The sequence below is a fragment of the Centropristis striata genome, chromosome 1 (assembly GCF_030273125.1).
Source record: "Centropristis striata isolate RG_2023a ecotype Rhode Island chromosome 1, C.striata_1.0, whole genome shotgun sequence".
In the NCBI taxonomy this organism is placed as follows: domain Eukaryota; kingdom Metazoa; phylum Chordata; class Actinopteri; order Perciformes; family Serranidae; genus Centropristis; species Centropristis striata.
Window position 1 is genome coordinate 21,507,361 of NC_081517.1, and position 26,197 is coordinate 21,533,557.

The 26,197-nt window shown below is 40.3% G+C and overlaps 1 protein-coding gene across 1 annotated transcript; it reads right to left on the reverse strand.

Annotated features, from left to right (window-relative positions):
• Positions 1-824: 824 nt before the first annotated feature.
• On the reverse strand, positions 825-24,941 carry btr01 (bloodthirsty-related gene family, member 1). Its single transcript, XM_059334498.1, has 11 exons — positions 24,816-24,941; positions 17,251-17,791; positions 16,041-16,221; positions 14,198-14,293; positions 13,007-13,096; positions 12,323-12,466; positions 5,864-6,011; positions 5,407-5,451; positions 5,252-5,278; positions 4,993-5,168; positions 825-2,312 (listed from the first exon to the last, which is right to left on the reverse strand). The coding sequence occupies exons 2-11, from the start codon at positions 17,778-17,780 to the stop codon at positions 1,944-1,946; spliced, it is 1,806 nt and encodes a 601-aa protein (XP_059190481.1). The 5' UTR covers positions 17,781-17,791; positions 24,816-24,941; the 3' UTR covers positions 825-1,943.
• Positions 24,942-26,197: the final 1,256 nt, after the last annotated feature.

Genomic DNA, 26,197 nt, shown 5'->3' on the forward strand with positions numbered 1-26,197 from the left:
GGCATGGGGATCAATATCTTATCTTTGGACATCATGAAATATGGATTTTTGACAGATTGTGGTGTAGAACAGAAAAAAGGGTTTATCTCTGATTGAGCTGAAATGTTATTATTATCGTTTTTATTATTATATTCATGCAAATCTTTTTTTTTTTAGCAATAAGGGCTGCATTTTCACTGCATGCTTTGTAAAAAAAATGCATTAAGCACATTTTCAGTTGATATCAGCATAACCTTACTTATGTGTATTATTACATAAGAAAATCATACAATAATTTGCCAAGTATGAGTTCTATTGAGTGAGTTGGCTAAATAGACATTATACTGCTACTGTATGTCAAAGTGTAACTAAATCACCTGTTGTGATCTGTGTGAACAAGTTATGCAGGTCTGGTGAATTATCTTAGTGGCAACACAAACATGTAATTTACTATTACTATGTTATTTATTGCATTGTAACTTCAGAAAATCTCACAATGTTCCACTTATTGATTACAGGAGTGTACTTTTTGTACTACTGTCTGATATGATTAACATGAAGATAATGTGTCTATTCTTGGTAGATCTTCAGCTTCATGCTTACATGTTAGCCTACAATCACTTTTTATATGGATGCCCAATCAGTGTTCATGGTATTTTTTGTCCACTATAGCAATAAATTCCACATGTGTACTATACTTACTGAGTGGGCTGAGTTCAGCTCACAGAACTGTGACTTGTGTCACCGTCACCAACTTCACTACCTGACGCAAGCTTACTTTTGGTTTCACAAATAACTAAAATAACAAAAAAAACAACTGTACACCCTCTGACTTCAAGTTCCTCTCTATTAGCAAACAAAGACAAACAAGCGTAAACTCAATGTAAAAACACTTCATTCTAAATGGACAGAAAAACAAAGAGTGAATTTTTATCATTTTATTTTTGATTCTGTTGATGTAAGTTTGTTCAGACAAAATAGACAGCTGCTAAAGGAAATTTTGTTTTAATGCATTTGATGTACCATTACATATATTGTCTACATCTCGACATGTTGTATATATGGACACGAGAAAAAGACAAAGTTAATACAGTGAACATGAGGAAAAAGACAATGATTCATTGTATTTGGAAAATGTTTAATAAAACTTTCTAGGTAGGCCTTGTGGAACAAATATTCCATCCACATAAATTGTAGGTTGTGTTGTCCAAGGGCCTGTTCATCACAGCTTGGAGCTTCAGTTTTTTTCAGGTATTCATTTTCTCACAATGCAGCTGAAAGAGTCTGAATTCTTCTATTTTTTCAGCACATAATAAGCCAAAACCTGAAGATACTGACTGTGTTGACTTCAGTCTAAAAGTATTGATATTGGCCCATAAAACAATCACATCAGTGTCACATAATATAATGGTCTCGAAAAAATGCTCTCACTACAATGAAATGCTACGATGGTGACTCACATCATCAACAAGAGTCTCAGTTTTGCAGTTGTACCCAATTTATGCAATTCCATGTTTAGGGACACCAGCATGCAGGAATATTTTATTACCGTAGGCAAAATTAAAACATTTTACTGTAGGAGAAAGAATGCATGGTTTCTGCATGGTATTAACGTAAAGTAAGCTTATCTGTAAAGGGGAGACTCATGGGTACCCATAGAAACTATTTTGATTCAGATATCTTGAGGTCAGTAACCCTTTTGAAAATGGCAATGCCAGTTTTTACTTTTGGGTGTTTTTTTTAGCTCAATTCCTGACAAGATATCATGACATGGTTGGTACCAATGGATTCATCAGATCTTTTTTTTATGGTAATGGATCACAAAGGGGTTAACATACGGCCTGCTCATTATCTACTCTATTGCAATGAAGGAATCAAGCAGATGTGATCAAATCTGTTCAGGAGGTGTCTTTCTGTGGAAGCATTCCTTATTAGTAAAGATGCTCTTAACTTGTTGGCTCATTTCATTCTGTCATTGCAACAGGGCAAATGATTAGTGGGGCCTCATTCCGGCCTGATTTATTAGTACAGGGGCTAAAGAATGCATGGATGGTGTCAGGAAAATTATCTGTGAATGTATGGATGAGCAATTTGGCCTCCACATTGTAGAAGGACAAGAGTCCTTTATCACAGTCCACATAGATTCCAATCCGGGATGGTCTGAGGTTAACTGTCAGGTTGTTTGAGGGTTCTGTTCGGAAGGCATAGTCAGTCCGATCTCGGAGGCTGAGGAACCAGTAGCCATGGGCTGGACTTACGGTGATCTTACCCTTCCGATTGATGGTACGGCTTGCAACTCCTAGATCCCAGTCAGTCTTTCCTCCCACCTCCACCTAGAAGGGGGAAGCACGGTACAGATCACTCCAAACAGTATAGCCTTTCTGACTATCAGGGTAGGGTCAATATTAAATTAAAATTAAATTGAATATGGAAATTGCATGGTCAAGTTATTCCCTTGTGCTGGAATTTCCTCCCTTGATCAAAGCTGTATCCTCAGTTCCAATTTTACAGTTTCTCTGCAAGTTTGAATCTCTCCATTTTATTGTTCAGTGTTTAGGCTGATATCAAAGAGGACGAGAAGTCAAATCATTGACATCAAAAAAGCAAATAGAGAGAGAAACGTGTAACCGTGACATACTACAGAAAATGAATGGATAAGTTACAGGGACTGAGCTCCTTATATACTCGTGTTGGCACCATAGACTGTGTAAATAATGGATGTAGTGACCGTGACATCACCCATAGGTTTGTGGACTGCCCGTTTGAGGCTTCGAGTTCAGCGTTACACTTGTCGCCATCTTGTTTTCGGAAAGGGAGCAGACCATATCTGGACTGTGGAGGAGCGAGAGGGATCTGATCACTGACTACAGCCTCTCTACACCTCAACCTGACTGAGCGAAGTCGCTGCTAATTCAAGTTAGCATTAACTGGAGCATTAACTGGAATGTTAGTTTTGGCTAGCAAAAAACTAAAACAAAATGTATGTATGTTACTTAGAAAAACTGAGCAGCGACTCCTTGGAGTGTCAGTTAGTCCAACCAAACGCTGAACAAGACATTTTTAATGAACAAGACTTTCAAATAAACTGTCATGAAGTGAAAATACAGTGAAAGGGTCAAAGTTATGAGACCAAACCGCTAAACGTCCTTTAAATATATAACTTTATTGACACAGTGCCGTGGATAGGAATTGTTCTGTTTCTCTCCTGATGACGGCTCGCCTTGTTAGTGACCTGTCAATCAAAGGTAGCCACGCCCCAACTCATACAACTCTTCTATTTCCTATTTTGTTCTAAATGGGGCCATTATTTACACTAACATCAAATTATTTTGAAGATAATTTTTTAATAGTGAATGAGACTATAGTGCTGTCCTTAAAAAAAATTCTGAGGTAATAAATCAAGTGAGAAGTTTTCTCATTTTGTATTGAAATGAATGGACCAAAATGCTTCCGCAACCTGTTCCCTGACATTTTTGGTAGAATGCAGCTTGAGGCACTTCCTGGTTTGCCTCACTGCTCAGACCGGGAGGTTGCTGCCTAGTTGGCACAGTGGCAGTTATTTTTAGACATGTTTATACATGGTAACTTGTCAGACAGATGTAACAACATATATGTCTGATCAGGTGTGGTCATCTTATATGGTCACCCTGTCATAGCTGAATGAAGTTCTATTCCTGAAATACCACATACCTATGCATCAAGTTTGCTGAGTTTACGAATACATGCTGTGCAGATTTATTAAGAAATGCATCCTAACAGTCACTTACTAAAGAGAGTTGGGGATTTCAAAGTCACACGAGTCACCTAGAGCTTGGTGAATGTTTCACAAACCCCAGCTCTCTCATAGAACAAGCCCACCAGGCATCTCCACTGAGCGCAACATAGCAATTTATTGGCCCACCACCCGCCCAAACCAACTTTAGGACGTGGGTTTGCAGTGGCAATCACTGAGTGCCTAAAATGTAACTATTCTGATTCATCAGTGGTGCACAGATTGATTTTGTGATTGCAACTCAAGGTAGACACTATAGGACTGTCACTTTTTCCCAAAGTCAAGTTCAGATGAGTCCAAAGTAAAAGACAATTTATTCAAACTAATTTAAACTTGTACCTCAGCACTTATTTCTCCAATCTATGGAATGCAGTAATTTATGGACAATAGACAATAACTAATTCATTAATGGTGTATATTAGCCTGGCCAGACTATAACACAAATGAGATATAGTCTGGAGACCACCTATTAATTTCTCCGTAGAGGAGGCGTGGTTTACGATCGTCCAGAGCGGTTTATTGGGCGCTACAAATTTCTATCATAAGCGTCTGTACGTAGCTCTTAGCCAATTGTATCAATTATACCAGATGACGTATGTAGAGACGACAATGACCGGGGTCTCGCTTAACCCCATTAGCTTAGCCACTAATGGGGCTAGTTGGTTCATCCCTCCTTGTTCTGTGATTGGATACCAAAAGCAGCTCGGGCAGCAGAATTTGTGGCCATATGATATGATCAGTTTGGATGACTTGTGCTGACGATATCATCGTCCATTGCGATGTTTCACTGTGGACATCTTCATATGCCTATTCAGTAGACATCGCCCAAGAAGGTAGGAGGGACGAGTCACTGAACTAGTTAGTTTAGGTGAGAAGAATATAAATGTATGTATACATGACCGGCTGCCATTGACTTGTACAACACAGCTACACATAGCGCTTTTCTAGTCGCTTTGCGACCACTCAAAGCGCTTCACACTACAGACTGTGCTCAATCATCCGTTCACACACACATTCATACTGGTGGTAGAGGCTACCCTAAACGGTGCCACCTGCCACCATTGGGATTCATTCTCACACAGACGAACGCAGCATCGGGAGCAATTTGGGGTTCAGTATCTTGCTCAAGGATACTTCAACAGGTTGGCTGCCATGGTCAGGGATCGAACCACCAACCCTCCAATCGGTGGGCAACCCGATCTACCAACTGAGCCACAGCCGCCACATTCTGTCTCACCTACCTCCCAGTAATGCCGTCCTGTGCTGAAGCCCTGGCGGCCCAACACACACACCACCCGGTCAAATCTCTCAGGGTTGTCAGGTACTGATTGATTGCGGTCACCACAGTGCACCTGCTTCCCATCTGCTGAGATGATGAGGCGTGGATGGGCCGTGCTGGCATCCAAAGTAATGTCAGCTGACAGATTAAGAGAGGTGGTTGGTGATAATAAAGAAAGAGTTAAAACAAGCAACTAAAAACTTTTTTTTTTTTACATTTACCTGCATATTCTTGAACCCTTCTTGTCGCTGCAAAGAAAAGAAAACATATTAACTATATGATTGATTTAGCAATTTTTATTGATTCATTGAATTGAACAGTATGAGAAGAACTTGATCCAAATAAAATTTTGTGCTGAGGAGGCTCCGAATCTTACTTGGGTTGTGCCTTGGTACAGACTGGTCCAACAAAGATTGCTGGCCTGTTGATTAGGGGAAAGAACATTTCTTTCATATTGCTCTTTGGATCTTGTACAGTTTATTCTTTAGTGGACACATGAGTTAAGCACTAAATCAAAAAGGCAAGAGACATCTTAGAGCTTCTACAATCCTGATTCAAAAAAAGAGTTGTTACGCTGTGTAAAACGTAAAGAAATACAAAATGTTTTACATTAAGAATTCATAGGTTATATTTATAGAAAAAAGCAATTGAATACATTGAATCATTGCATTCTGTTTTTATTTGCTTTTTTTGCAGCGTGTAAACTTTTTTGGAAACAGAAATATTGATCTTTGATTGGACATATAATGACTGTTTACATTTTTAGAGGGGAGAGTGTTTCCCTTCAACACATTTACTTGACTAATTTCACTCAGCTCTGAATGAAGACTTACAGACTTTTGGCAATTGCTGCATCTGTTCCTGAAAGCACTCCATCATTTGATTGACAGTCCTGAGAATCACTCCTGAGGTCAGCTTAGACACCACAGAGACACTTGACCAGTCCTTAGCCTGTGGAGGGGTGGACAGAGCAGGGAACGTCTGCAGAGACAAGAAATGTCAAAACAGTCAACCTCAGATGTTTTGTCTTGGAAAATTTAAAGGCGCTAACAACATTCAGTCTGGGCTAGTATTGCTTCCACACGGCTCTCACCAGAGTTTCATTTACAGTCAGAGTCTGGGCCAGGAGTGGTTGCACATGTCTCTCCTCTCTAATGTCTTATGCAAATATGTACTGTAATGCTCCCTATACACCAGAAGACTCTCAGAAGATTTGGAAAAGACTCCTGGAAGACTATCAGCTCACACCTGCTCACATCTAAAGACAAGTGAGAGTTTTTAGTCCAAGCCTAGTCTCACACTGAGATTCTCCAAAGACTCTTTCAGGGTCACTGTTTGCAAGACTACAACTCGATTCTTTTAGCAGTTTTTTCCTACCATGCAATTTTTTCCCCATCAAGCTCTTAGTAAAAACTTACTAATGGAGGAGAAGCAGCTTTTGGCTCCAGCTGCTCTAGTGTGTTCAGTGGTTTGTGTTGTTTTTCTGACATGAAAAGTTGACTATTTCACAGTAAAAATAGATATAAGGAAGAATAAAGAAAAGGAACATTTAGAAATGAATTCATGATATACATGTATGTCCTATTTAATTATAATGTGTTTAATTGAATAATTATATTTATCAGCTCTATCTACTTTCATTTAGTTAATCATACATTAATCATTGATTATTAGTTACTTATTTATGTACACATTTATTTATATTTTATTTATTAGGGGTGCACCGATCGATCGGCTGATTCTTTTACGTCAAACCGATCTTATCTAGCATCTGATCTACCTCGATAATAACCCCCCACAGGCGAAGCAGTGCTCCCAACTTTGTAGCTAAATTTAGCAACTTTTCAGACCCCCTTAGCAACTATTTTTCAAGAAAGCAACTGGAGACAAATCCAGCGAATCCTTCTTACTCTTAGTAAGTACAGTTAGGCACAGTTAGCTCTGTAGCAGTACACTCAAAAAAACGATTCAAGCCCTTCTTAGATGTGACACATTAATGTATTGTTTGTCTAATGAAAATATATCAATTAAAATCAAATCAAAAGTAGTTTAAGAAGTGTAACTTAAAATTTATTAATTTACTTCCGTCCTACCCTTCAACCCAAAAAGAATGAGTTTCATTAGCGGAGCATGCGCAGGTGACCACCGTGACCACGCCCTCTCAGTCTAACGGTCCATGCAAACTGGCGCGCACCATTTCCCCCCCGTCGGACCTTCTAGGGGGGTCGGGGTTATGCCCTTCTGGAAGAAAATTTGACTCAAAGTTAAATGCATCAATCTGGTGTTTTTGAGAAATTAAGAGGCTAGAACACACAAACTGGAAGCTATTGAAGAAAAACACATGCATTTTCTGTAAAAATATTGATATAAAATAGAATATGCAAAAAAAAAATCCAATTTAAAGAGCTGTGTCCTGAGGACTATTTTCTGGAATAATTTGAGGTCATATGACATGGAAGTTAATGAAGTCAAATTTCTTATTTTTTTATTTACACAAGCTATTTGTTCCATGTGTATTTTGCGATGTTATGACACTTTAAATTGTTTTAGCGCGCATAAAATCATTTTCAGTCTGTACAACAGCAACACACCTCAAAGTGCACCTCAGCAGTAAATGACACACACTAAGCATTAGTTTTGTTCAAAAAGTAATTGTAGAATGTAAAGATCTAACGTTAAAGATCATAGGAAGCACTCTACAGAGCTGACACGTATCTTTCTTGAAATGTGTGGTGTAGACTTTTTTTTTGTTTTTGTTTTTTTGGTCGTTGTATTCGGTAACATCAGTGTTGTTACAAGTGTATTGTATGGGAAATTTTCCACACAGCGGCAACCCTAGCATGGATCTCTGCAATATTCACTGTATTCATCAATATTTCAAATTCTGTGGGAGGGTTATGTTTATGATCTGTGCAAATAAATAGTATATTTTTTTATGTTAAATGATTGTTATGTGTTTCTGTTTTTCAGCCATCTGCTGTTGAGGATGCCGAGAATGACATTGTCTCTACAGTTATGGGCATTCACACAGTCCGAAGCCATGAGTTTGGGGAGCCAGATCACGTGTGTGGGTCATCATTAAAGGCGTGAAAGTCCTCACCAATGTAGGAAGTGCCATAAGGTCTTTCATCTCACTCTTTGGGCTAATTTATGCGCTGGATCTTAGTTTTCCAGAGAACCTGAAATACACTTTTGAGTTTGTCCAAAAAACCCTGATGAATCTGGATGCACACCGGCTAAACACCAAAATACAGCAACTGAAAATCAAGCTGTTCATGTAAAAGATGAACAGGTGAAAAGTAACACTTGGACTGGGGACTTGTTTTTGTTTTGTCTGAACTGAGCTTTGATTCATAGATAGTAGAGCACTGTACTGTTATTGCTCCTACCTGATGTTTTGCTTCCTGGAGCAGTTGTCTTAAGCCTGCGGAATTTTGGAATTGCATTTGTAAAATGGGCAGCATTATCCAAACATGTTTATGCACTTTTATTGTTGAGTTTTACAGAGTGTACAGTACTTAAAAAAAGAAAGGAAGGATGTGTTATGTATTTAATTGTGCCAATTGTGATATTTACTACCCAGTGACTTCCTGTTCTGTGAATGGTTCAAAGCGCCCACCTCTGTAGTATCACTGTTTGCAACTGTGGGGCATTAAGGAGAGTTGGGTTTCGTAAGATTTGAAAATGTGGCTGCCAAAAGTGTGTTTTAATGTAACTTCCTGTATGTAACTACCATATGTGTTTTAAGGTGCTGAAGTTTCATAAGGAATGTTATTGACTTTACAGGTTACATTTTAAGGTTTCTAAAATCTGTAAAATGCATTGTTTATCTGTTGAGTTTCAAATGCTTATAAATAAAAGCACCTCAACCAGGTATGGTCTCATGTCCAAATTAATTTATCTTTAATTTTCATTTCTATGTTTTTAGGTTGAATGAACACAATTTCTTTATTTTAGCACTCCTTGACATAAATTAGTTGAGGTAACTCAATTTAAATACAATACATACGTTTTTAATTTGAGTTCAACCAAATGTAAAAAATTGAGTTACATTAACTCAAATACATTATATTGCATCGATGCGCTTGTTTTGAGTTGGGGCTACATATATTTGTTGGATGGAAATTCTGCCCACAATTTAATTGACTTCATCCAATTAGTTATTTTTTTATGTGCTGCTGCTGCAGGAGGTGTTCACTTAGCGATCTCTGTTTGTTTACAACAAGCACCGGACACTCTGTGCGCAGTTAGCGAAGCCGGTTAATTAACAATCACTATGTTTATGATCAGCTGGGACTCTGTGCTTAATTAGCCATGCTGCTTTCAGCTGCTGACGTTGTGCACAGTTTGCGACGGTGAAAACCAAACGTCACCTCCAGAGTCTCTAAACCCCTCTGGGAGCTAACTTGTCCCGCTGTGGAAAACCGTGGAAAACCCTCTCCTCGGTTTTTTTCTTCTTCTTCTACAGTTTGGTATCTAGCCGCCGCACTGTATCATCAATTGCTACGCTGCCCCCGTGTGGAAGGCACCAGTAATACAACTTTTTTTCCTTCCAGATATAATGAACTATTCGATTTTTTTATGATTTAATGACCAAAAAAAAAAAACCAAAAACTCAGGACACTTTATTAATGGTTGCAGTTCTTCTGTTAGTTTGTCCTGTAAATTGTTGCTATTTAATTTAAGTTCAATATTTTATTAACTACCTCAGGCATTGTGATTTCCTTTATTTGTTAAAGAAAAATACTGCTGTGTTATTGTTTTTCAATAAAATAAGATCCAAACATTGAAGGTTCAGCTGTGAGTTATTTAAAAAATCGGCATCGGCCAAAATCGGAATCGGCAGGTCAGGCTTTTTAAAAATCGGTGATCGGTGATCGGCCAGAAAATTGCAATCAGTGCACCCCTATTATTTATGACTGAGTCTACGAGCATTATTGTGATGTGACTTTTTCCTGTGGAAGTGGTTTTACTGGCCGGTCTGGAACCGGGGACCTTTCCCCTGCTCATCTATTGGTTGTTGATGGTGTTACGTCACTGAGACTTGAGATAATATCAAACACGTTTGATATGATCAAACACAAGACTAGGAAAAGACTGATATGAAACAGAGCAGATTACTACCTTAAACTTAACCATGGAGATGACGGGAGCGCCGTGACTCCAGTAAAACTCCTAGATTTAATAAAGACTTTCAGCTTTTAGTCTGGGACTGTGGAAAATCTTTTGGTGTAAGCCCAGCATAAGTGGTTGAGCTCAAATTACAGCAAGCAGAAATGCTCCTACTGGCTAGCTAGTAACCACTCGCTCTGCAATGTGCACTTCCCAGCCAAGCCTCCACGGGAGAGCGGTTATATGGATATTGCAGCTGATCAGCAGATCATGAATAGGGTTGCCAACTCCCCGAAAAATAAATAAGGAACACCTCATTGGCAGGGCCGGCTGTCCTGATTGCCTTCGGAGGAGTACCAGTGGCATTGCTGTTCGAAGGTGTATTGCCCCGTAAAGCAATGTCGGCATCTGTGTCACGGTCACCTACGCATGCTGCTTTGTTGTCTTCTGCCATCTTCTCCTCGACCAATGGGATGAGCGTATTCTGTATTGTCATACTGGTGTGTGAATATGCTGTCAGCTCATTGGTCACAGAGCAGGACGGGGCCTGGGAACAAGTTTACCGTAAGTTTACATATAAAGCGCCCTGTTACTCATTTTTCATTGGCATTTACTGACTATTTTTTGACTGTCACAATAATATGGGACAAAGTGCGTCCCTTTTCACCTCAATACGGGACGGGTGCTTTTGTTTCTTAATACAGGAAGATAGGGCTGCACAATTAATCAAATTTTAATCGTAATCACGATTTTGCCCGCCACGATTTAATTAACCTGATCGTCGGCGATATTTCCATTTTAAAATGCGGCCCTCCTGCATATCTAATTAATCACTTTCTACACCAGTCGTCCACCAACCACCAGGGGGCGAACACATAGTTAAGGTTTCATGCAGGATATGACGTAGTAATGGACGCCACAACAACACGCGCCATTTGTAAAAGCCGGCGAAGCCGTGTTGCCAACTTTGTTGCTATATTTAGGGACTTTTCAGACCCCCTTAGCGACTATTTTTCAAGGGATGGTTGGCAACCCTAATCACGAAGGAAGGGAGAGGCTGGAAGAAGGGTGAGTGCTAACAGTACTAACAACAACAGTGCATTTAGTGCTAACCATAGAGCTATCAGTAGTAATGGGAGTTTGTTAGGTCACATTCATTGGGGCTGGGGCTTCTGTGTGTAAGCAGTGTTGATCAGAGACACCAGCGTAGTTAGCAGTAACTGCAAGCACAGCTCACCCACAGAAGTGCAGAGTGTCAGCAATTAGCAGTGGGAGGGAGGGAGAAAAAGGGAGGGAAAAAATTTCAAATAGAGGGAATCACATACATTGAAATATATATGTGCAGCCGGACCAGCTGCCACAACAATGAACAGAGATTATGGATTACAACACATTCACTGCTCAGGACAACATTACTCAGAACTACTTAGTCAGCAAATATATTAACTTTTGTATGATAATTATAATAATAGTAATAATGGCAGTAGTAGTAGTAGTAGTAGTAATAATTAATAATTAATAATAATAATAATAATAATAATAAACACAAATATTAATTATCTTTTTTTCTATTTAAATAGAAAAAAACACAACATTATCACCAAAGAGGGTTATACAACACTGTCCATTTTCTATACTCTCCATGGCCAATTTGGCGGGTTTTTACAGCAGACCTAGAATATACAATACTTTGACTTTTATTATTGTGACCAGGGTATCATTACTGTACCTGATTGGCCACAATGAAGTCAATATAAAAAGGATTTAGTGAGTAAATGAAAGTCGTAACCATGTTGCAGTAGTCTGAACTGCACTTGTAAACAATTTATGCATAATAGCATAAACAATTATGCTATTTTACAAGTGGAGAACCACTTACTGTTATTATTCTGTTATTATATTCTGTACTGGCCAGAATATTCTTCTGGCCAGTACAGCAGGATGCAGGAATTACAGCCTAGGAACCAAAACTACAACCAGGTTCATGCGCTCAAAATACAAATAGACGTTTCAAAGTCCACAGGTTCCTGGAAAAATTCCTGCATTGGAGAAGGTACCTGATGATACATTCCTAATTTTCTATAATTTCCTGTGAAAGGGTTAATAAAGGCTCTATCTAAACACTCCCATAAGCATTGATTTAACTAATGGATGTCTGGGGGGATTGCTTTCATTCATACCTTGAGAAAGAGTATATAGTCTTCAGACAGAGCCAGCTGGCTCAGTGCTGCACTCTTCTTTTTAAGCTCAGCTATCTCCTCCTCCAGCTCTCTCAGCAGGCCCTGAGCTCTGTGCTCAGCTGCTCGCCGAGTCATCTCTATCACCTGGGGGAACAGATGCCATGGAGTTTATACCTCACAATGTTTATGTTTATATACAATCATAGGACTTGCACTGTAAAAAAGGTGTGTCTAAAAACACTAAATGTAAGGGAAATGATCTTGCTGCATGGACAGATAATTTCACTTGACAAGATTTCTTAAATTAAGATTTAAGAAATCAATCTAAAGAAAGCAATCTAGAAATAAGCATGTTGAAAGCTTAAAATAAGAAATTAACTCTTAAAACAAGATAAATTAAAGCTGCAAGCAGCGATGAACTGACCCCAACAGAGTGCACTGCAAATTATTTGTTTCTTACCAAGATACAAAAACTTTAGATTTAGAAGTGTCAAGATTAACAATCTTAATTTAAGATTCTTGTCAAGGTAAATTATCTGTCCATGCAGCAAGATCATTTCCCTCAGATTTAGTGTTTTTATCTTGTTTTTAGACACACCTTTTTTGCAATGTGCCTACTTTTATTTCAGGCCAAGAGTTTTGTTCTAGGATTCTCTCCACAGTTCCTGTGTCAGTGTTATTTACCTCCAAGACTTCAGCTTGGCAGTACTCCAATCTGGAGATCAGTTTGGAAAACACAGTAACAGCTCCGTCGGTCTCTCTCTCAGCAGCAGACTGAATAAAAGAAAAAAAGAAAAAAAAACACTAATTACTGCACATGGTGTATACAGGTAAATGTGGAGCAATTGGCTGCAATCTGAAACAATTTCTTTCTAATTGAACATCTCTACATGAGAAATGGAGAAGTATCCTAATCCCTGGGATGGGATTATAACACACAGGCTAGTTGCCGTATTGATAATCATATATGATTGTGGTGTACATTATTTCTCTCTGTCAAGTCAAGAAAAATGAAAAACTTCTGACTATAAATGCATATCCCCTCCAAGACAATAACAAATTGCAATACGTTTGTAGAAACAATCCCAGTGCAAATTTCAGTCCCTTCTACCCACTCATCAAAGTCCACTTTGCCATCTGAAACAGTGACTTCTTCGATACTATCACTTAGCAAAGCCAAAGTCGATTTTACTGTTAAGATTTTACTTAACCCATTTTAGCCGGGAAAGCATTATCGCATTTCTACCATTAAAACTGGGGGCGCTGTTGTGTTATTCTACCATTAAAGCTGGGAAAGCGGATAGTTATGTAGTATTTGTCGTTTTTTTCCAACCAATTTTCAGTCTCTTGGCCAATGAAATGCATCAGAATACATGTGGGAGTGTCGCAATGCAACATGGGACTTTTCCAGAACTTTGAAATCATGGCGGAAGACGACTATAGAGGAGGGAGCTCAGATATAACAGCTATAAACTCTCAAATACTTTTTGAATTTCATTTCTATCTGCTGCAGAGGCTGAAAAATCTATTATTTAGTAGGTGTTGACACTTCTGTTAAATTTCAAACTTCAGGTTTTAGGGGGTTATTTTAAAATAGCCCAGAAGTTTTACAAGCATTTTTTCCACGCGTTTTAGGCCTGAATTGTACACACATTGTAGCACTTTAAACAGGTTTTATCAAACAAAAACAGGCATGCAAGTTTGATGCATTACTCATGAGAGTGTTATCAGATTGCACCTTTTCCTAATCTCCTCTTTACTTGTCAGACTGGACAGTCTGGTGTGAATAACAATGCTAACAGTCTAATGTGTCTGCAGTCTTAAAGCAGGACTGAACCTGGAAAACATCCATCTGAGTAAAGACTGAAAACTCACCTGTATCTCTTGTAAGGAGTTGCATATGTCCTTGACTTTCCTCTCTCTCTCATGAATGAGATCCTTTAGCTCCACCTCTGCAATACCTAACTGGGACTGAAAAGACAGAAAACCCGTTTGTTTAGGACTGACTACCCAAAATGTTTTCATAACTGCACTTGACTGCTGTATGGGCCACAGTGACCGTGGCTGTAGTTGAGATGAAGTGAAACTGCAGTCTGCAAGTTATTGACCATAACATCATCTTTAATGAGCTAACACCATAACACCCACATATATTAAATGCAACCAGAGGAGGTGAGAGGATGATGAGAACACAGTGCTGTGAGTGAGTGAGAGGAGGTGGGGCTGTGTGGGCACCCCTGCACTATATGTGTGAGAGGGAAAAGAGGGCATTTTTAAAATGTGTTTTAAAAGTGAGGACAGCCTCATGGAAATTTGTGAAGCCTATATCTTGCTTTCAGACCATTTATTTTCATTGTCAAATTCATGTTTTTGGCATCTAGCACAGTGTCACGAATGTTTTAATGTTTAATTCAACCACAATGACACAATGTTTCTCCTGATAATGGATCCATTCCATCCATCCATCCATTTTCATCTGCTTATCTGTGGGGCAGCAGGCTAAGCAGGGCATTCCAGACGTCCCTCTCCCCAGCCACAACGTTCAGCTCCTCCTGGGGGACCCTGAGGCGTTCCCAGGCCAGGAGAGAGATATAATCCCTCCACCGTGTTCTGGGTCTTCCCCGGGGCCTCCTACCAGTTGGATATGCCGGGAACACCTCTAAAGAGAGGCGCCCAGAAGGGTCCTTACCAGATGCCCAAACCACCTTAACTGGTTCCTTTCGACGCAAAGGAGCAGCGGCTCTACTCGGGATGTCTGAGCTCCTCACCCTATCTCTAAGGCTGAGCCCAGCCACCCTACTGAGGAAGCTCATTTTGGCCGCTTAAATCCGCAATCTCGTTCTTTCAGTCACTACCCAAAGCTCATGACCATAGGTGAGGGTTGGAACATAGATGGACAGGTAAATCGAGAGCTTTGCCTTCAGGCTCAGCTCCTTCTTTACCACAACGGTCCGGTACAACGCCTGCATTACTGCTGACGCCGCACCAAACCACCTGTCCATCTCACGCTCCGTTCTACCCTCACTCGTGAACAAGACCCCGAGATACTGGAACTCCTTTACTTGGGGCAGCAACTCACTCCCTACCTGGAAGGGGCATTCCACCATCTTCCGGCAAAAAACCATGGCCTCCTGAGACTTGGCTGACTCTCATCCCAGCCACTTCACACTCTGCAGCAAACTGCCCAAATGAGTGCTGGAGGTCCCGGTCTGATGAAGACAAAAGAAACACATCCTCTGCAAAAAGCAGAGATGCAATTCCCAAGTCACCAAACCTGCCTTTGCCTGCTGCCCGGCTCTCTAAGCACCTGACCCCTATGCCTAACCCTGTGTAGTGGGCCCACAGGGTTGCGGATCTACGTAGTTAGCACAGTTGACGGTGGACACAGGCCCAGGCACCAGACACTTGCCAGGTCTGGCTCCCGGAGCGGGCCCCGGTTTACTTGTCCTGAGCAAGGTACACTGTTCTTTCGTCTTCCGCTTCATGGGAGTCTTTGAATCACACTTAGTCTCACCCCTCCCCTGGGACCACTTTGCCTTGGGAGTCCTCACCAGGAGCTACTCCCAGTCACTGGGGCACACAGACCCTCCAGCACGTTCAGGTGGCCATTCTTGGAGGGCAAAATGCAGTTACAGTGAAAACAGAATTTTCATCTCCAGTTTGCCAACTTGCACTAACTGACTGGCACACACACACACACACACACACACACACACACCTTCCTGATGTGCCATTCTCTTTTGGCAGGGATAACGTTGTGTCCCCGATGCTCTGCTGTCTCTACACAGAAGCAGCAGACACAGGTGTTATCAGTGCGGCAGAAGAACTCGAGACCTCCCAGGTGGATGGGACACACAGGCACATCTGGGGAAGCGTCACTGGGACCGCTCAGAGTGTACCTGTCATAAATATAATTAAAGATAATTGTTTAATAATTTTTGTCATTTGTCATATGCTGCTGCACACATCTTTAATCATGGTGGTCGTCTTTAACAAACAACTCACTGCCATATTAACTTCATCATGTTGAGGAGTGAATTACAGCGTTTGCTTTGGATTGGCCCAACAAGACATTGAACAATGCAAACTGGGGTGGGAACTTTTAAATTATTTTTCAAATTTTATAGAATAAACAAGTCTTCATTTGCAGACTGGAAGGCCTGGTAATACCAAAGAAGGTATTACAGACACCCCTTTCCTGAGCAACATTTGAGGCATTTCCCAGGTGGTCAAACCCTAACCTCTTCCATAGAGGACATCTTGGTCAGGTTCAGGACTTCCTCAAAGTGCTCTTTCCACAACTTGATTTGCCAGGCCCTGCTTTCCCTTCTTGAGTTGTCTAACATTTTACCAGCACTTACTTAAAGGCCAACCATATTTCTTTTCAAAAGCCTCATTAAACTTTGGGTAAGAGAAATTAAACAGAAATGAAATTTTCTCAGTAACATTTTTAATGGCCTTTAAAAACTTAATGTAAGGATTTGAAAGTATCTAGCTTTAATGAATCTAAGTGGTAGCATCAACAACGGCATTTACAAACATAAAATATATGTCTGGATTGTGTAATATTTCTACAAAGGATAAAAAAAAACAACTAACCATTAAAATCAATTCTTTGGACCAACATTTTAAAAAGTGACTAAAATGAATCTAAAATGAGATGTCACACACTAACCTTGCGACAGCTGCCACCTACAGTACCGTAGGCTACTGCGGGTGGCAGTTATCGAATATTTTGTTTCTTTTACTCCGCCCGGTTAAAATATACAGTCTATGGTTAAAATACGGGAGATTTACAGGAAAATACTAATACTGGAGGACAGCGGGAAAGAAGGGTAAAATAAACAGGATACCCGGCCAAAACAGGATACTTGACAGGTATGGAGTCATGCCCCTCATAATGTAGCTTAAGGAATGTAGTTTGGCACCTGCGGGGAGGTGAGTAGGGTGGAGGAGGGTCTTGGTGCACATTGTTCTGAGCCTTGAGGGAGTGTCGAGCATTAACTGGACTGGAGCTTCGGCGGTTATTGGTGGTGTGAGGCCTGCCAGGAGTTGGCAGCCGCTGAAAACGAGTCATCATCTCAGCAAAGACGGTCTCTGGCATCTCCCCTGGCCTCTGAGATGGAGACAGGGCCAGGTGTTGATGATGATCCTCCACTCCTCCTCCAGCTCTTCCATCCATTGGCATATTAGGGTTGGCCACCTGCTTGAAGTGTTCAGTGATTTCCTTCAGGGTTCGGTTGATATGGAGCTCTGGTCGCTTCTGGAAGGACTCCTTGCAGAGGGGACACTGGTAGATCTTGGCGCTCCCTCCTCCTCCATCCCAGTAGGAGGAGATGCATGCCTGGCAGAAGCTATGGCCGCATGGGGTGGAGACAGGGTTGTTGAACACCTCCAGACAGATGGAGCAGGTGAACTGGTCTTCAGACAGAAAGGCTGCAGGCAGCGCCATAGCCATCTGATGTTTAGCTGTATGAGAGACAGTGTCACCATTAGCAAGTCATTCAGAATATATGACATACATAATGACAGACTGGATCCCTTTTATGATCTGCTAATGTTGCATTTGGGTTGTGAAAGATGTGATTATTTATTACTTATTTATGGATACATTTATTTATACATTTTAACTGGGTCTCCTTACTGTTGTCTTTACTTAGAAACAACGCCCCCAAAAATCTAAATATATGACATCGCTATATTTTTATTTAGGACTGAGCTTACTAGCATTACTACTGTTACTTTATCATCAGGGGCCTTATGTATCAATGCTGCGTACGTACAAAAACACTGCGTACGCTGTTTTTTCTGCACACGCCGCATGTATGAAAAGTGAACTTGCCGTGAGAATGTGCAGACCGCTCCGCAACCTTTCGAGGTGCCGTGAGAATGTGCGTTGGCACCGCAAACTTTTGTTTGGCAGAAACTACTGTCTTTTATGCTCTATTTAAAACGTGTTTCATGTCTTAACTCATACTACACACAACAGACATTATTTTTATAGTTCATAGCTCTCGGAACATCAATAACCCTTTCTGAATATGAGGGGATAGATGATTTTTGTTATGATATTTTACATGTCACTTGCCACCTGCAGACTGCGGCTTATTAGTGCAATAATAGTATGTTGAAGTCTGTATATTTCATGAGTAGTTAGTATAGGTTACGCATGTTTTTAAGTGTGTTCATTTTTGTAGGTTAGTATATATTCATAAGTCTATATGTTTTACTATTTGTACTATTTTTATAAACATATATACTTACATATATTATATATTTATATTTTTATTGGAGTAAATGGAGAGAAACCAAAGTTCCCCCGGTAACCAATAAAGTATTTATGATTAATATGGAACCCAATAAAAACCTAGTGAAACACGTTTTTCACAGATAACATTAAGCCTAAATCACTGTGTCAAAGTTCCGACTGTTTCCCCTTTGGTTTAACACGGAGATGTTAACACCACAGGTGCGCAGCGACCCATGACGCACAGATCCCTCTCTCCCCGGACAAAACACGTGTGGGAAAAGAATAACTCAGGTGAGGGACATTATTGATCCTGTATGTGATGATTAATTAGGACTACAAGGTGTAGGCAATTAAGTGTGGCTTGTACGATGCGTAAACATGATTTTGGCACACATTACACAATGGCTGCTTTGTTGGCGCTGGAGGATATCAACAACGGTAGAGGTCGTAGGGAGCGGGTCTTCAGAGACCACGCTGATTTTCTGGCCCATGATGATGACTGGCTTATGAGCCGGTTCCGGTTGCCAAGAGCAAACCTCTTGGAAATCTGTGCCGAACTGGGCCCAGATTTACAGAGGGCGACTGCAAGGTCCCGCGCATTGCCAGTCCCATTGCAGGTCCTCACGACCCTGGGGTTCCTCGCAACAGGAGCTTTCCAGAGGGAGCTGTTGGACATCTTTCAGTCATCCCTGAGCCGAGCTATGCCAGCCATATGGGATGGCTTAATCCGCATGCTGCCCAGGTACGTCAATTTCCCTTACACTGTGGGTGAGCAGGCCAATATCAAAATGCAATTTGCAGTGGCAAGCCGATTTCCAAATGTAATTGGAGCGATCGACTGCACTCATATTGCTATACGGGCACCATCAGAAAATGAATTTGCCTATGTAAATAGGAAGCATTTTCATTCCGTTAACTGCCAGATCATATGTAACGCTGAAATGCTCATTATGAATGTTGTGGCAAAGTGGCCTGGCTCAACCCATGATTCCTTCATTCTGAGGAATAGCAGTGTTGGGACTAGACTCCAACCAGGAGCTGTGCGTGACGGCTGGCTCCTTGGTAAGTTATGGCGTTATTTTTATGATTCAGATTATAGCTGTTTTACAGTTAATTGGCCCTTTGCCTGTCAATTTAACAGTATGTGGATTTTTAAAGTAAGTTTTAATTAGCTATAATTAACTTTGTGCATTTTGTCAAATACCTCAAAGGTGACAGTGGCTACCCTCTAAAAACGTGGCTGCTAACCCCGCTCACCAACCCATTAACCCAGCAGGAGCACCTGTATAACCAACTCCACACTCGGGCTCGGTCGGTGGTGGAAAGGACAATTGGGCAGCTGATGGCGGTGGCGGTGCTTGGACAGCAGTGGTGGCGTGCTGCTGTACAAACCACTGAAGGTGTGTCGCATTGTGATGGCCTGCAGCGTGCTGCACAATATGGCACAAATGTGTGGCGTCCCCATGGCGCAGGAGCTGTGGGAGGATGGACCAGAACCCGGCCCACTAAATGTGGTACCACATGTCGCAGCCATACAACAACGCTTGGATGTCATTCAGGGTAATTTCAAACATTTATTTAATTTTTTTAACCATTTCTTTTAACACTTCACATATATTTGTCAATATGACATTTTGATTGTTGATTCCATCACGTATTTCACTCATCGTGTGAATGATTTCTCTCTGCGTCTCCAGCACTTCATTTGTGAGGACACGGCCAGACTGCTGCCTTTGGGCATAGGGCGCAGTCAAGGTGGACGCACTGGATCCCCCTGGTTGCGCGTCAATAATGCCAATGACAACAACGTCCCCGATTATGGCGGCCACCCGTTCATCTTCTGCCGTCAGCGCTGGTGCTCCTTGGCCTCCACCCGTGGCAGCCACACTCTGTCTGTGTGCTGATAGCCATAGTCCACCTTGTAGGGGTTCAAGTAGGAGATCTGTGAGCATGACATCCAGTATGATACCTGTACAATATATTACATGGTTTTACAACATCTCTCAACTCACCTTAATGTCAGACCTTTTTTTTTTATTTATTTCTGCCATGGTGCGGATCTGTGATCCAGCTGTGTTCACAGCCACAGTGACACCTTGCCACTCTGTCTGCTATCGCTTGATGCTGATCCCGGAGCTGAGGCCACAAAACAGCACATTTTTCCTGGCCTCCACCTCCGAGATCAGCACATCCAGCTCGCAAGCAGCGAAGTTTTTCTTCTTCTTCATTGAACGTACATTTGCCATTGTTCTTTCAAATATCAGCGAGCAAGCCGGCGTGAGCACAATTTGATACATGTGGAGGTGAGTTTGCGTACGTACTTCTCGAGTTTTGGGAGTACGCCATCTTTCAGTATGAAAGCTACGCACTATTTGATACATGAGGCCCCTGATGTTTAGCTGTATGAGAGACAGTGTCGCCATTAGCAAGTCATTCAGAATATATGACATACATAATGACAGACTGGATCCCTTTTATAATCTGCTAATGTTGCATTTGGGTTGTGAAAGATATGAATCTACATCAACCCAGTGCAGATGCAAGAATTTTACTTTCTTGCAAACTGGTACTGACACACTAAAATAATGCAGGTGAGTAGTTAAGCAAGATCTAGAAATTTGGGCATGGTTGGTTCAGATTCCATCCGACCATGAGGCTAAACCTGCAGCTCATCCATCGTTAAAGTAATCTGATGATATTCTATCATTTTTCTTACTGACAACAACAGACTGAAACCAACAGTTAATGTACTGTATATTACAGTCTGATATCCAGTGTGGGCAAGTTGCTGATAATTAGTAATTAATTACAATTACTTCTATGGAAGACTAATTTAATTACTTTCCAATTACTGTATTATTAAAGTAATTAAGTGTGATGATGCTTCAGGTCTCTTATAAACACCCAATATTTTAGTGTTGCTTTTAGTGTGGGAAAAGTATTACGCAACATGTTATTTGCAAAGCAGTTGTCGGTCACAATGTTTGAACAACCAGCTGTTTATTTAGCAGATGAGTCATAGATATACTGGGTAGGCAGTTTAATTAGGTTTGTCTGTCTCTGTCATTGTGTGCTGTATGTTAAACTGTGTCTTCATCCCTAAAAAGAATGAATCCCAAAATGAATGCTACTTGAAGCCAGAAAGAAGCCATGTTTGGATGAAGAATCAAAGTATACATATTTCTCTTCCTGAGGAATAGAATATAAGCACATACACAAACAGCTTCTGTACAGGTTGTCCCAGTTTGCCATTGGTGAACCTGATTTTGAAATCGGGTTGCAGCATTTACAAAAGTGGAAACTTCACAGACAGCCTTCTCTCTTGTCTCTAATGCTGGGCTTACACCAAATGATTTCCCCAGTCCCAGACTAAAAGCTGAAAGTCTTTAGTAAATCTAAGAGTTTTACTGGAGTCACGGGGCTCCCGTCATCTCCATGGTTAAGTTTAAGGTAGTTATCTGCTCTGTTTCATATCAGTAACACAATCACCAACCAATAGATGAGCGGGGGAAAGGTCCCCGGTTCCAGACCGGCCAGTAAAACCACTTCCACAGGAAAAAGGAACATCACAATAATGCTAGTAAGCTCAGTCCTCAATAAAAATATAGTGATGTCATTGTTTAGATTTTTGGGGACTCTGTTTCTTAGTAAAGAGAACAGCAAGGAGACCCAGTTACAATGTATAAATAAATGTATACATAAATAAGTAATAAATAATCAATGATTAATGTATAAATAAAAATAAATATAATTATTCACTTAAACAAATAATTAAATGGGACATAAATGTATATCATGAATTAATTTCTAAATGTTCCTTTCCTTTATGCTTCCTTATATCTATTTTTACTGTAAAGTAGTCAACTTTTCATGTGATATAAACAGAAACCCCTTTTCAGCTTTGTGAGGGGCATTTTGTGGTGTCTTCTTCTCTTCTTTTTTTTTTTTTTTCAACACAAACCACTGCACACACTAGAGCAGCTGGAGCCAAAAGCTGCTTCTCCTCCATTAAGTCAGTTTTTACTAAGAGCATGATGAATAAAAAAAATTGCATGGTAAGTAAAAAAAAACAGATAAAAGAATCTAGTTGTAGTCTTGTAAATAGTGACTCTGAAAGATTGACAGTCTGTCTAAAATCTCAGTGTGAGACTAAAAACTCTAAACACTTGTCCTAAGATGTGAGCAGGTATGAGCTGACAGTCTTCCAGGAGTCTTTTCCAAATCTTCTTAAGGTCTTCTGGTGTATAGGTAGGATAAGATCTAAATAATGCTGCATCACACACTGCAGGATATTAGTTTGAGCAGACAGACACTGTCCAACAACTTTCTGTAAAAATGCTTTCTAAAAAACAAAAGCAGAAGGCTAAATGATTCTGGATGAGAAAATAGTTTTGTTGACACGGTCAACAGGGGTTGTCTATTTTTCAGTCAACTGGAGATCAGTTTTAATATCTAGCAACAGTATTATGCTAGCTAAAGTTAGCCTCAGTTAGTCTCTGAGGTTTCTTCTTCTTTTTCCCCTGTTAAACGGGTTTTTGAGGAGTTTTTCCCTGAGAATCAAAAAAAGTCATACATTAACTCATATTGTCCAGATTAGATTACTGCAACTCATAGAAGACAAATCATTCTCTCGCCTTTAACTGGTTGAAAATGCAGCCGCGAGGCTTCTTACTTGTTTTAACAGATGACATCACATTACTCAGATTTTAGCTTCTCTTCACTGGCTCCCTGTTCATTTTAGGATTGATTTTAAGATTTTACTGATCACTTTTAAAGCACTTTAGGGGCTGGCTCCAAGTTACATTTCAGAGATATTGACACCTTATGAGCCGGCCCTCAGTCTCAGGTCCTCAGACGGGTCCCTTCTGGCTATTCCAAAGTCCAGGCTCTAAACTAAAGGTGATAGGGCGTTAACCATCAGGGCCCCTCAACTCTGGAACGCCCTGCCTGAGGCTCGCAGAACCAGTGAATTCTTTGAAGTCACTTCTCAAAACACATTTTTACAGACTTGCATTCACGTGATGTTGGTCTTTCTAACTTGTGTGGTATTCTTGTTCTGTCAAAGCACTTTGTGAACACTGTTTTAAGTGCTATTTAAATAAAGGTATTATTATTATTATTATTATTATTATTATTATTATTATTTAGCTCCCTATTGGTTGGTTAGGACATAAATTAAATAGCCTGCACACAAAACCCCCCCAATACAAACAGAACCATAACTTGTGAACAAAGGCAGGAATAAAGGCAGAGAAAATGACAATTCAGTCCGATATTATGAGGTTAAACTTTGGAAATTAAATATCTAAATTTCATGGAAAAGTTGCACATTCTTGAGGTCACAATCAACATGTTAAGAGATACAATGGCCTGCTGTCGTACCCAGAGTCAAATGAGGAAATAAGCCTTTTCTCTATGTGTGTACAGCACAAAGAAAGATTAGAAACACCAAATGCAGGAGTAACATCTAGCATAGTTCTATCCCCCCACACAACTCAAACTATACTCTACAATTCCTGGTCCTTTGTAAACTTGAAATTATTTAACTGAAGTATTGGAAATTTGTGTTGTTGCTCACTGTCACAATATTTAAACTGGTTTCTCTTTGTGTCAGTCATAGTTTGGAGTTTAACAACAGCTTTACATCACCCATCAACAGTACCACCCAGTACACTGTTACGTATTGAGAAATCAGTCATGAGTTGAGTTCTGCTTGGTGAAAGTGTAAAGCTACAAGGTAAACCGAAATGCTGTTGATAAAAGTGCCTGGTGCTGGCAACTGTATTATCTTCCATCCTTTATCACGACATTTGTATTACGTTCATTTAATAGGTGCCTTACATTTTTTCACACACTACCCACAATCTAATATAAAACAATGATGCAATACAAACAACACACGACAAACACTGTGGTCAGCTTGAACCGTTTAACAACTGTTATCGCAAGAACATGTTGTCAAGGGACTTTTCTACTCATTCTCCACATACTTATTATTATCTTCTATCTCACATAGTTACTCATATAGTTAGATATAGTACTCTATAGTTAGAGATCAGACAACAGTTTAAAAAACCTTTTGGTTATTGCAAATGTCCTACGGACTGCTGTTTAGTCCATTAGCATGGACTAGATGCTATCCAGATGCCATAAAGAAAATGTCATAATATGGTAAGAGACAACATGAGAGACACATTGTTCTTACTGAACTGTGTTAGTAACTATTAGTTAAACATGCCTTACCTGCTCTGAGGACTCGATCGTCTCCAGACGAGATATTATTAAACAGCTACAGTGTATCTCTCAGTGCCAACTGTCTATTTCCTCTAAAGTCTCTTCTCATCTGCGTCTATTTGTCAGTTACATTCCTCTCCTGTTTCATTCCTTCCTTCTGCCTTTGTGCTATTAACCCCTCCTTCCCCGCCCCCCACCCTCCCCACACAAAGTTGATCCAATCCAACCTGCTCAACAGGTGCAGCTACAAAGGTATGCCTTTTTAAAACAAACTCCACTTCTCCCTCTGCCCCTACTTCTCCACACTGACACTCCTCTCTGCTCTTTGAATCACTTGCCAAGGCCACATTTTGCAAGTAACGCTCTGGCTGGGGAAAAAACTAAATGTGGGAATAAACATCTGTAGAAATTGTCAAGAGAATCCAAAACAACTTGATTTAACATCCATGTTGTTGAAGGAAAGAGTACAAGCAGCAATGTATTAATATTTGACATTTAAGAGAGAAAGTTGTTCTTCCCATATGAAAAAAGATACTTCATGTTCATTTTAAAAAGTATACTTCAATAAAGTTAACTATATATCTAAAGTATACTTTAGGGTGAATGAGCGCAGTCTGTAGTGTAAAGTGATTTGAGTGGTCGCAAAGTGACTAAGCGCTATATAAGTGCAGGTCCAGATACTTTTGTTAAGTATTTCTCTGGCAAGTGCAGAAAAAGTTAAAAGTAAAAAAATAAGTATACTTATAATACACTAATAATAAAAACTAGACGGCAGGGCCACGGGGGCTACTGCCGGTGTGTGTACACTATCATGAGACTCTTCAGAGATTTCAAACTATGCCCTTTAACCTCAAAATGTGTGTGTGTGTGTGTGTGTGTGTGTGTGTGTGTGTGTGTGTGTGTGTAGCGAAAATCGCATAAAGTTACGTGTGTGTGTGTAGCGAAAATTGCATAAAGTTATGTGTGTGTGTGTGTGTAATTAAAATCACATGAAGTTACCTGTGTGTGTGTGTGTGTGTGTGCGTGTGTGTTTGAAGCATGTGTATGATTGTGTGAGGAGTGTGAGCGCTTACGTGCATGTGTGTGTGTGTGTGTATCTGTAACTGTAACCACATCAAAGATCAAAGGCAATCAGATCAAAGCAATCAACAGAATTAACTGACACCTGCCAGTGACAGCAGCCAGAGGTGAACAGAGGTCCAGAGGTGGACTGAAATTTCTGGCCTCGAACAGAAAGCGTTTTTGGCAAAACCATAATACCTGTCATTGATCCGACTTCACTTTGAGCGTCCTGAGTTCTTCGAGAACGTCTACATATGTTTGTTTTTTAAGAAAAATGAAAAAATGGCTTTGTTAGAGCGATCTAAAAAAACTGTTCGATTTCCCTTTTT

What these genes read in the sequence shown, in the direction of transcription:
- btr01 (XM_059334498.1), bottom strand. Translation starts at nt 17,780, where the DNA reads ATGGCTATGGCGCTGCCTGCAGCCTTTCTGTCTGAAGACCAGTTCACC. An exon ending in GAGAATGGCACATCAGGAAG is followed by an intron (nt 14,294 to 16,040) that starts GTGTGTGTGTGT and finishes CTGTCTTTTCAG; the next exon opens with TCCCAGTTAGGTATTGCAGA. An exon ending in ACTATATACTCTTTCTCAAG is followed by an intron (nt 6,012 to 12,322) that starts GTATGAATGAAA and finishes TTGTCTCTGCAG; the next exon opens with ACGTTCCCTGCTCTGTCCAC.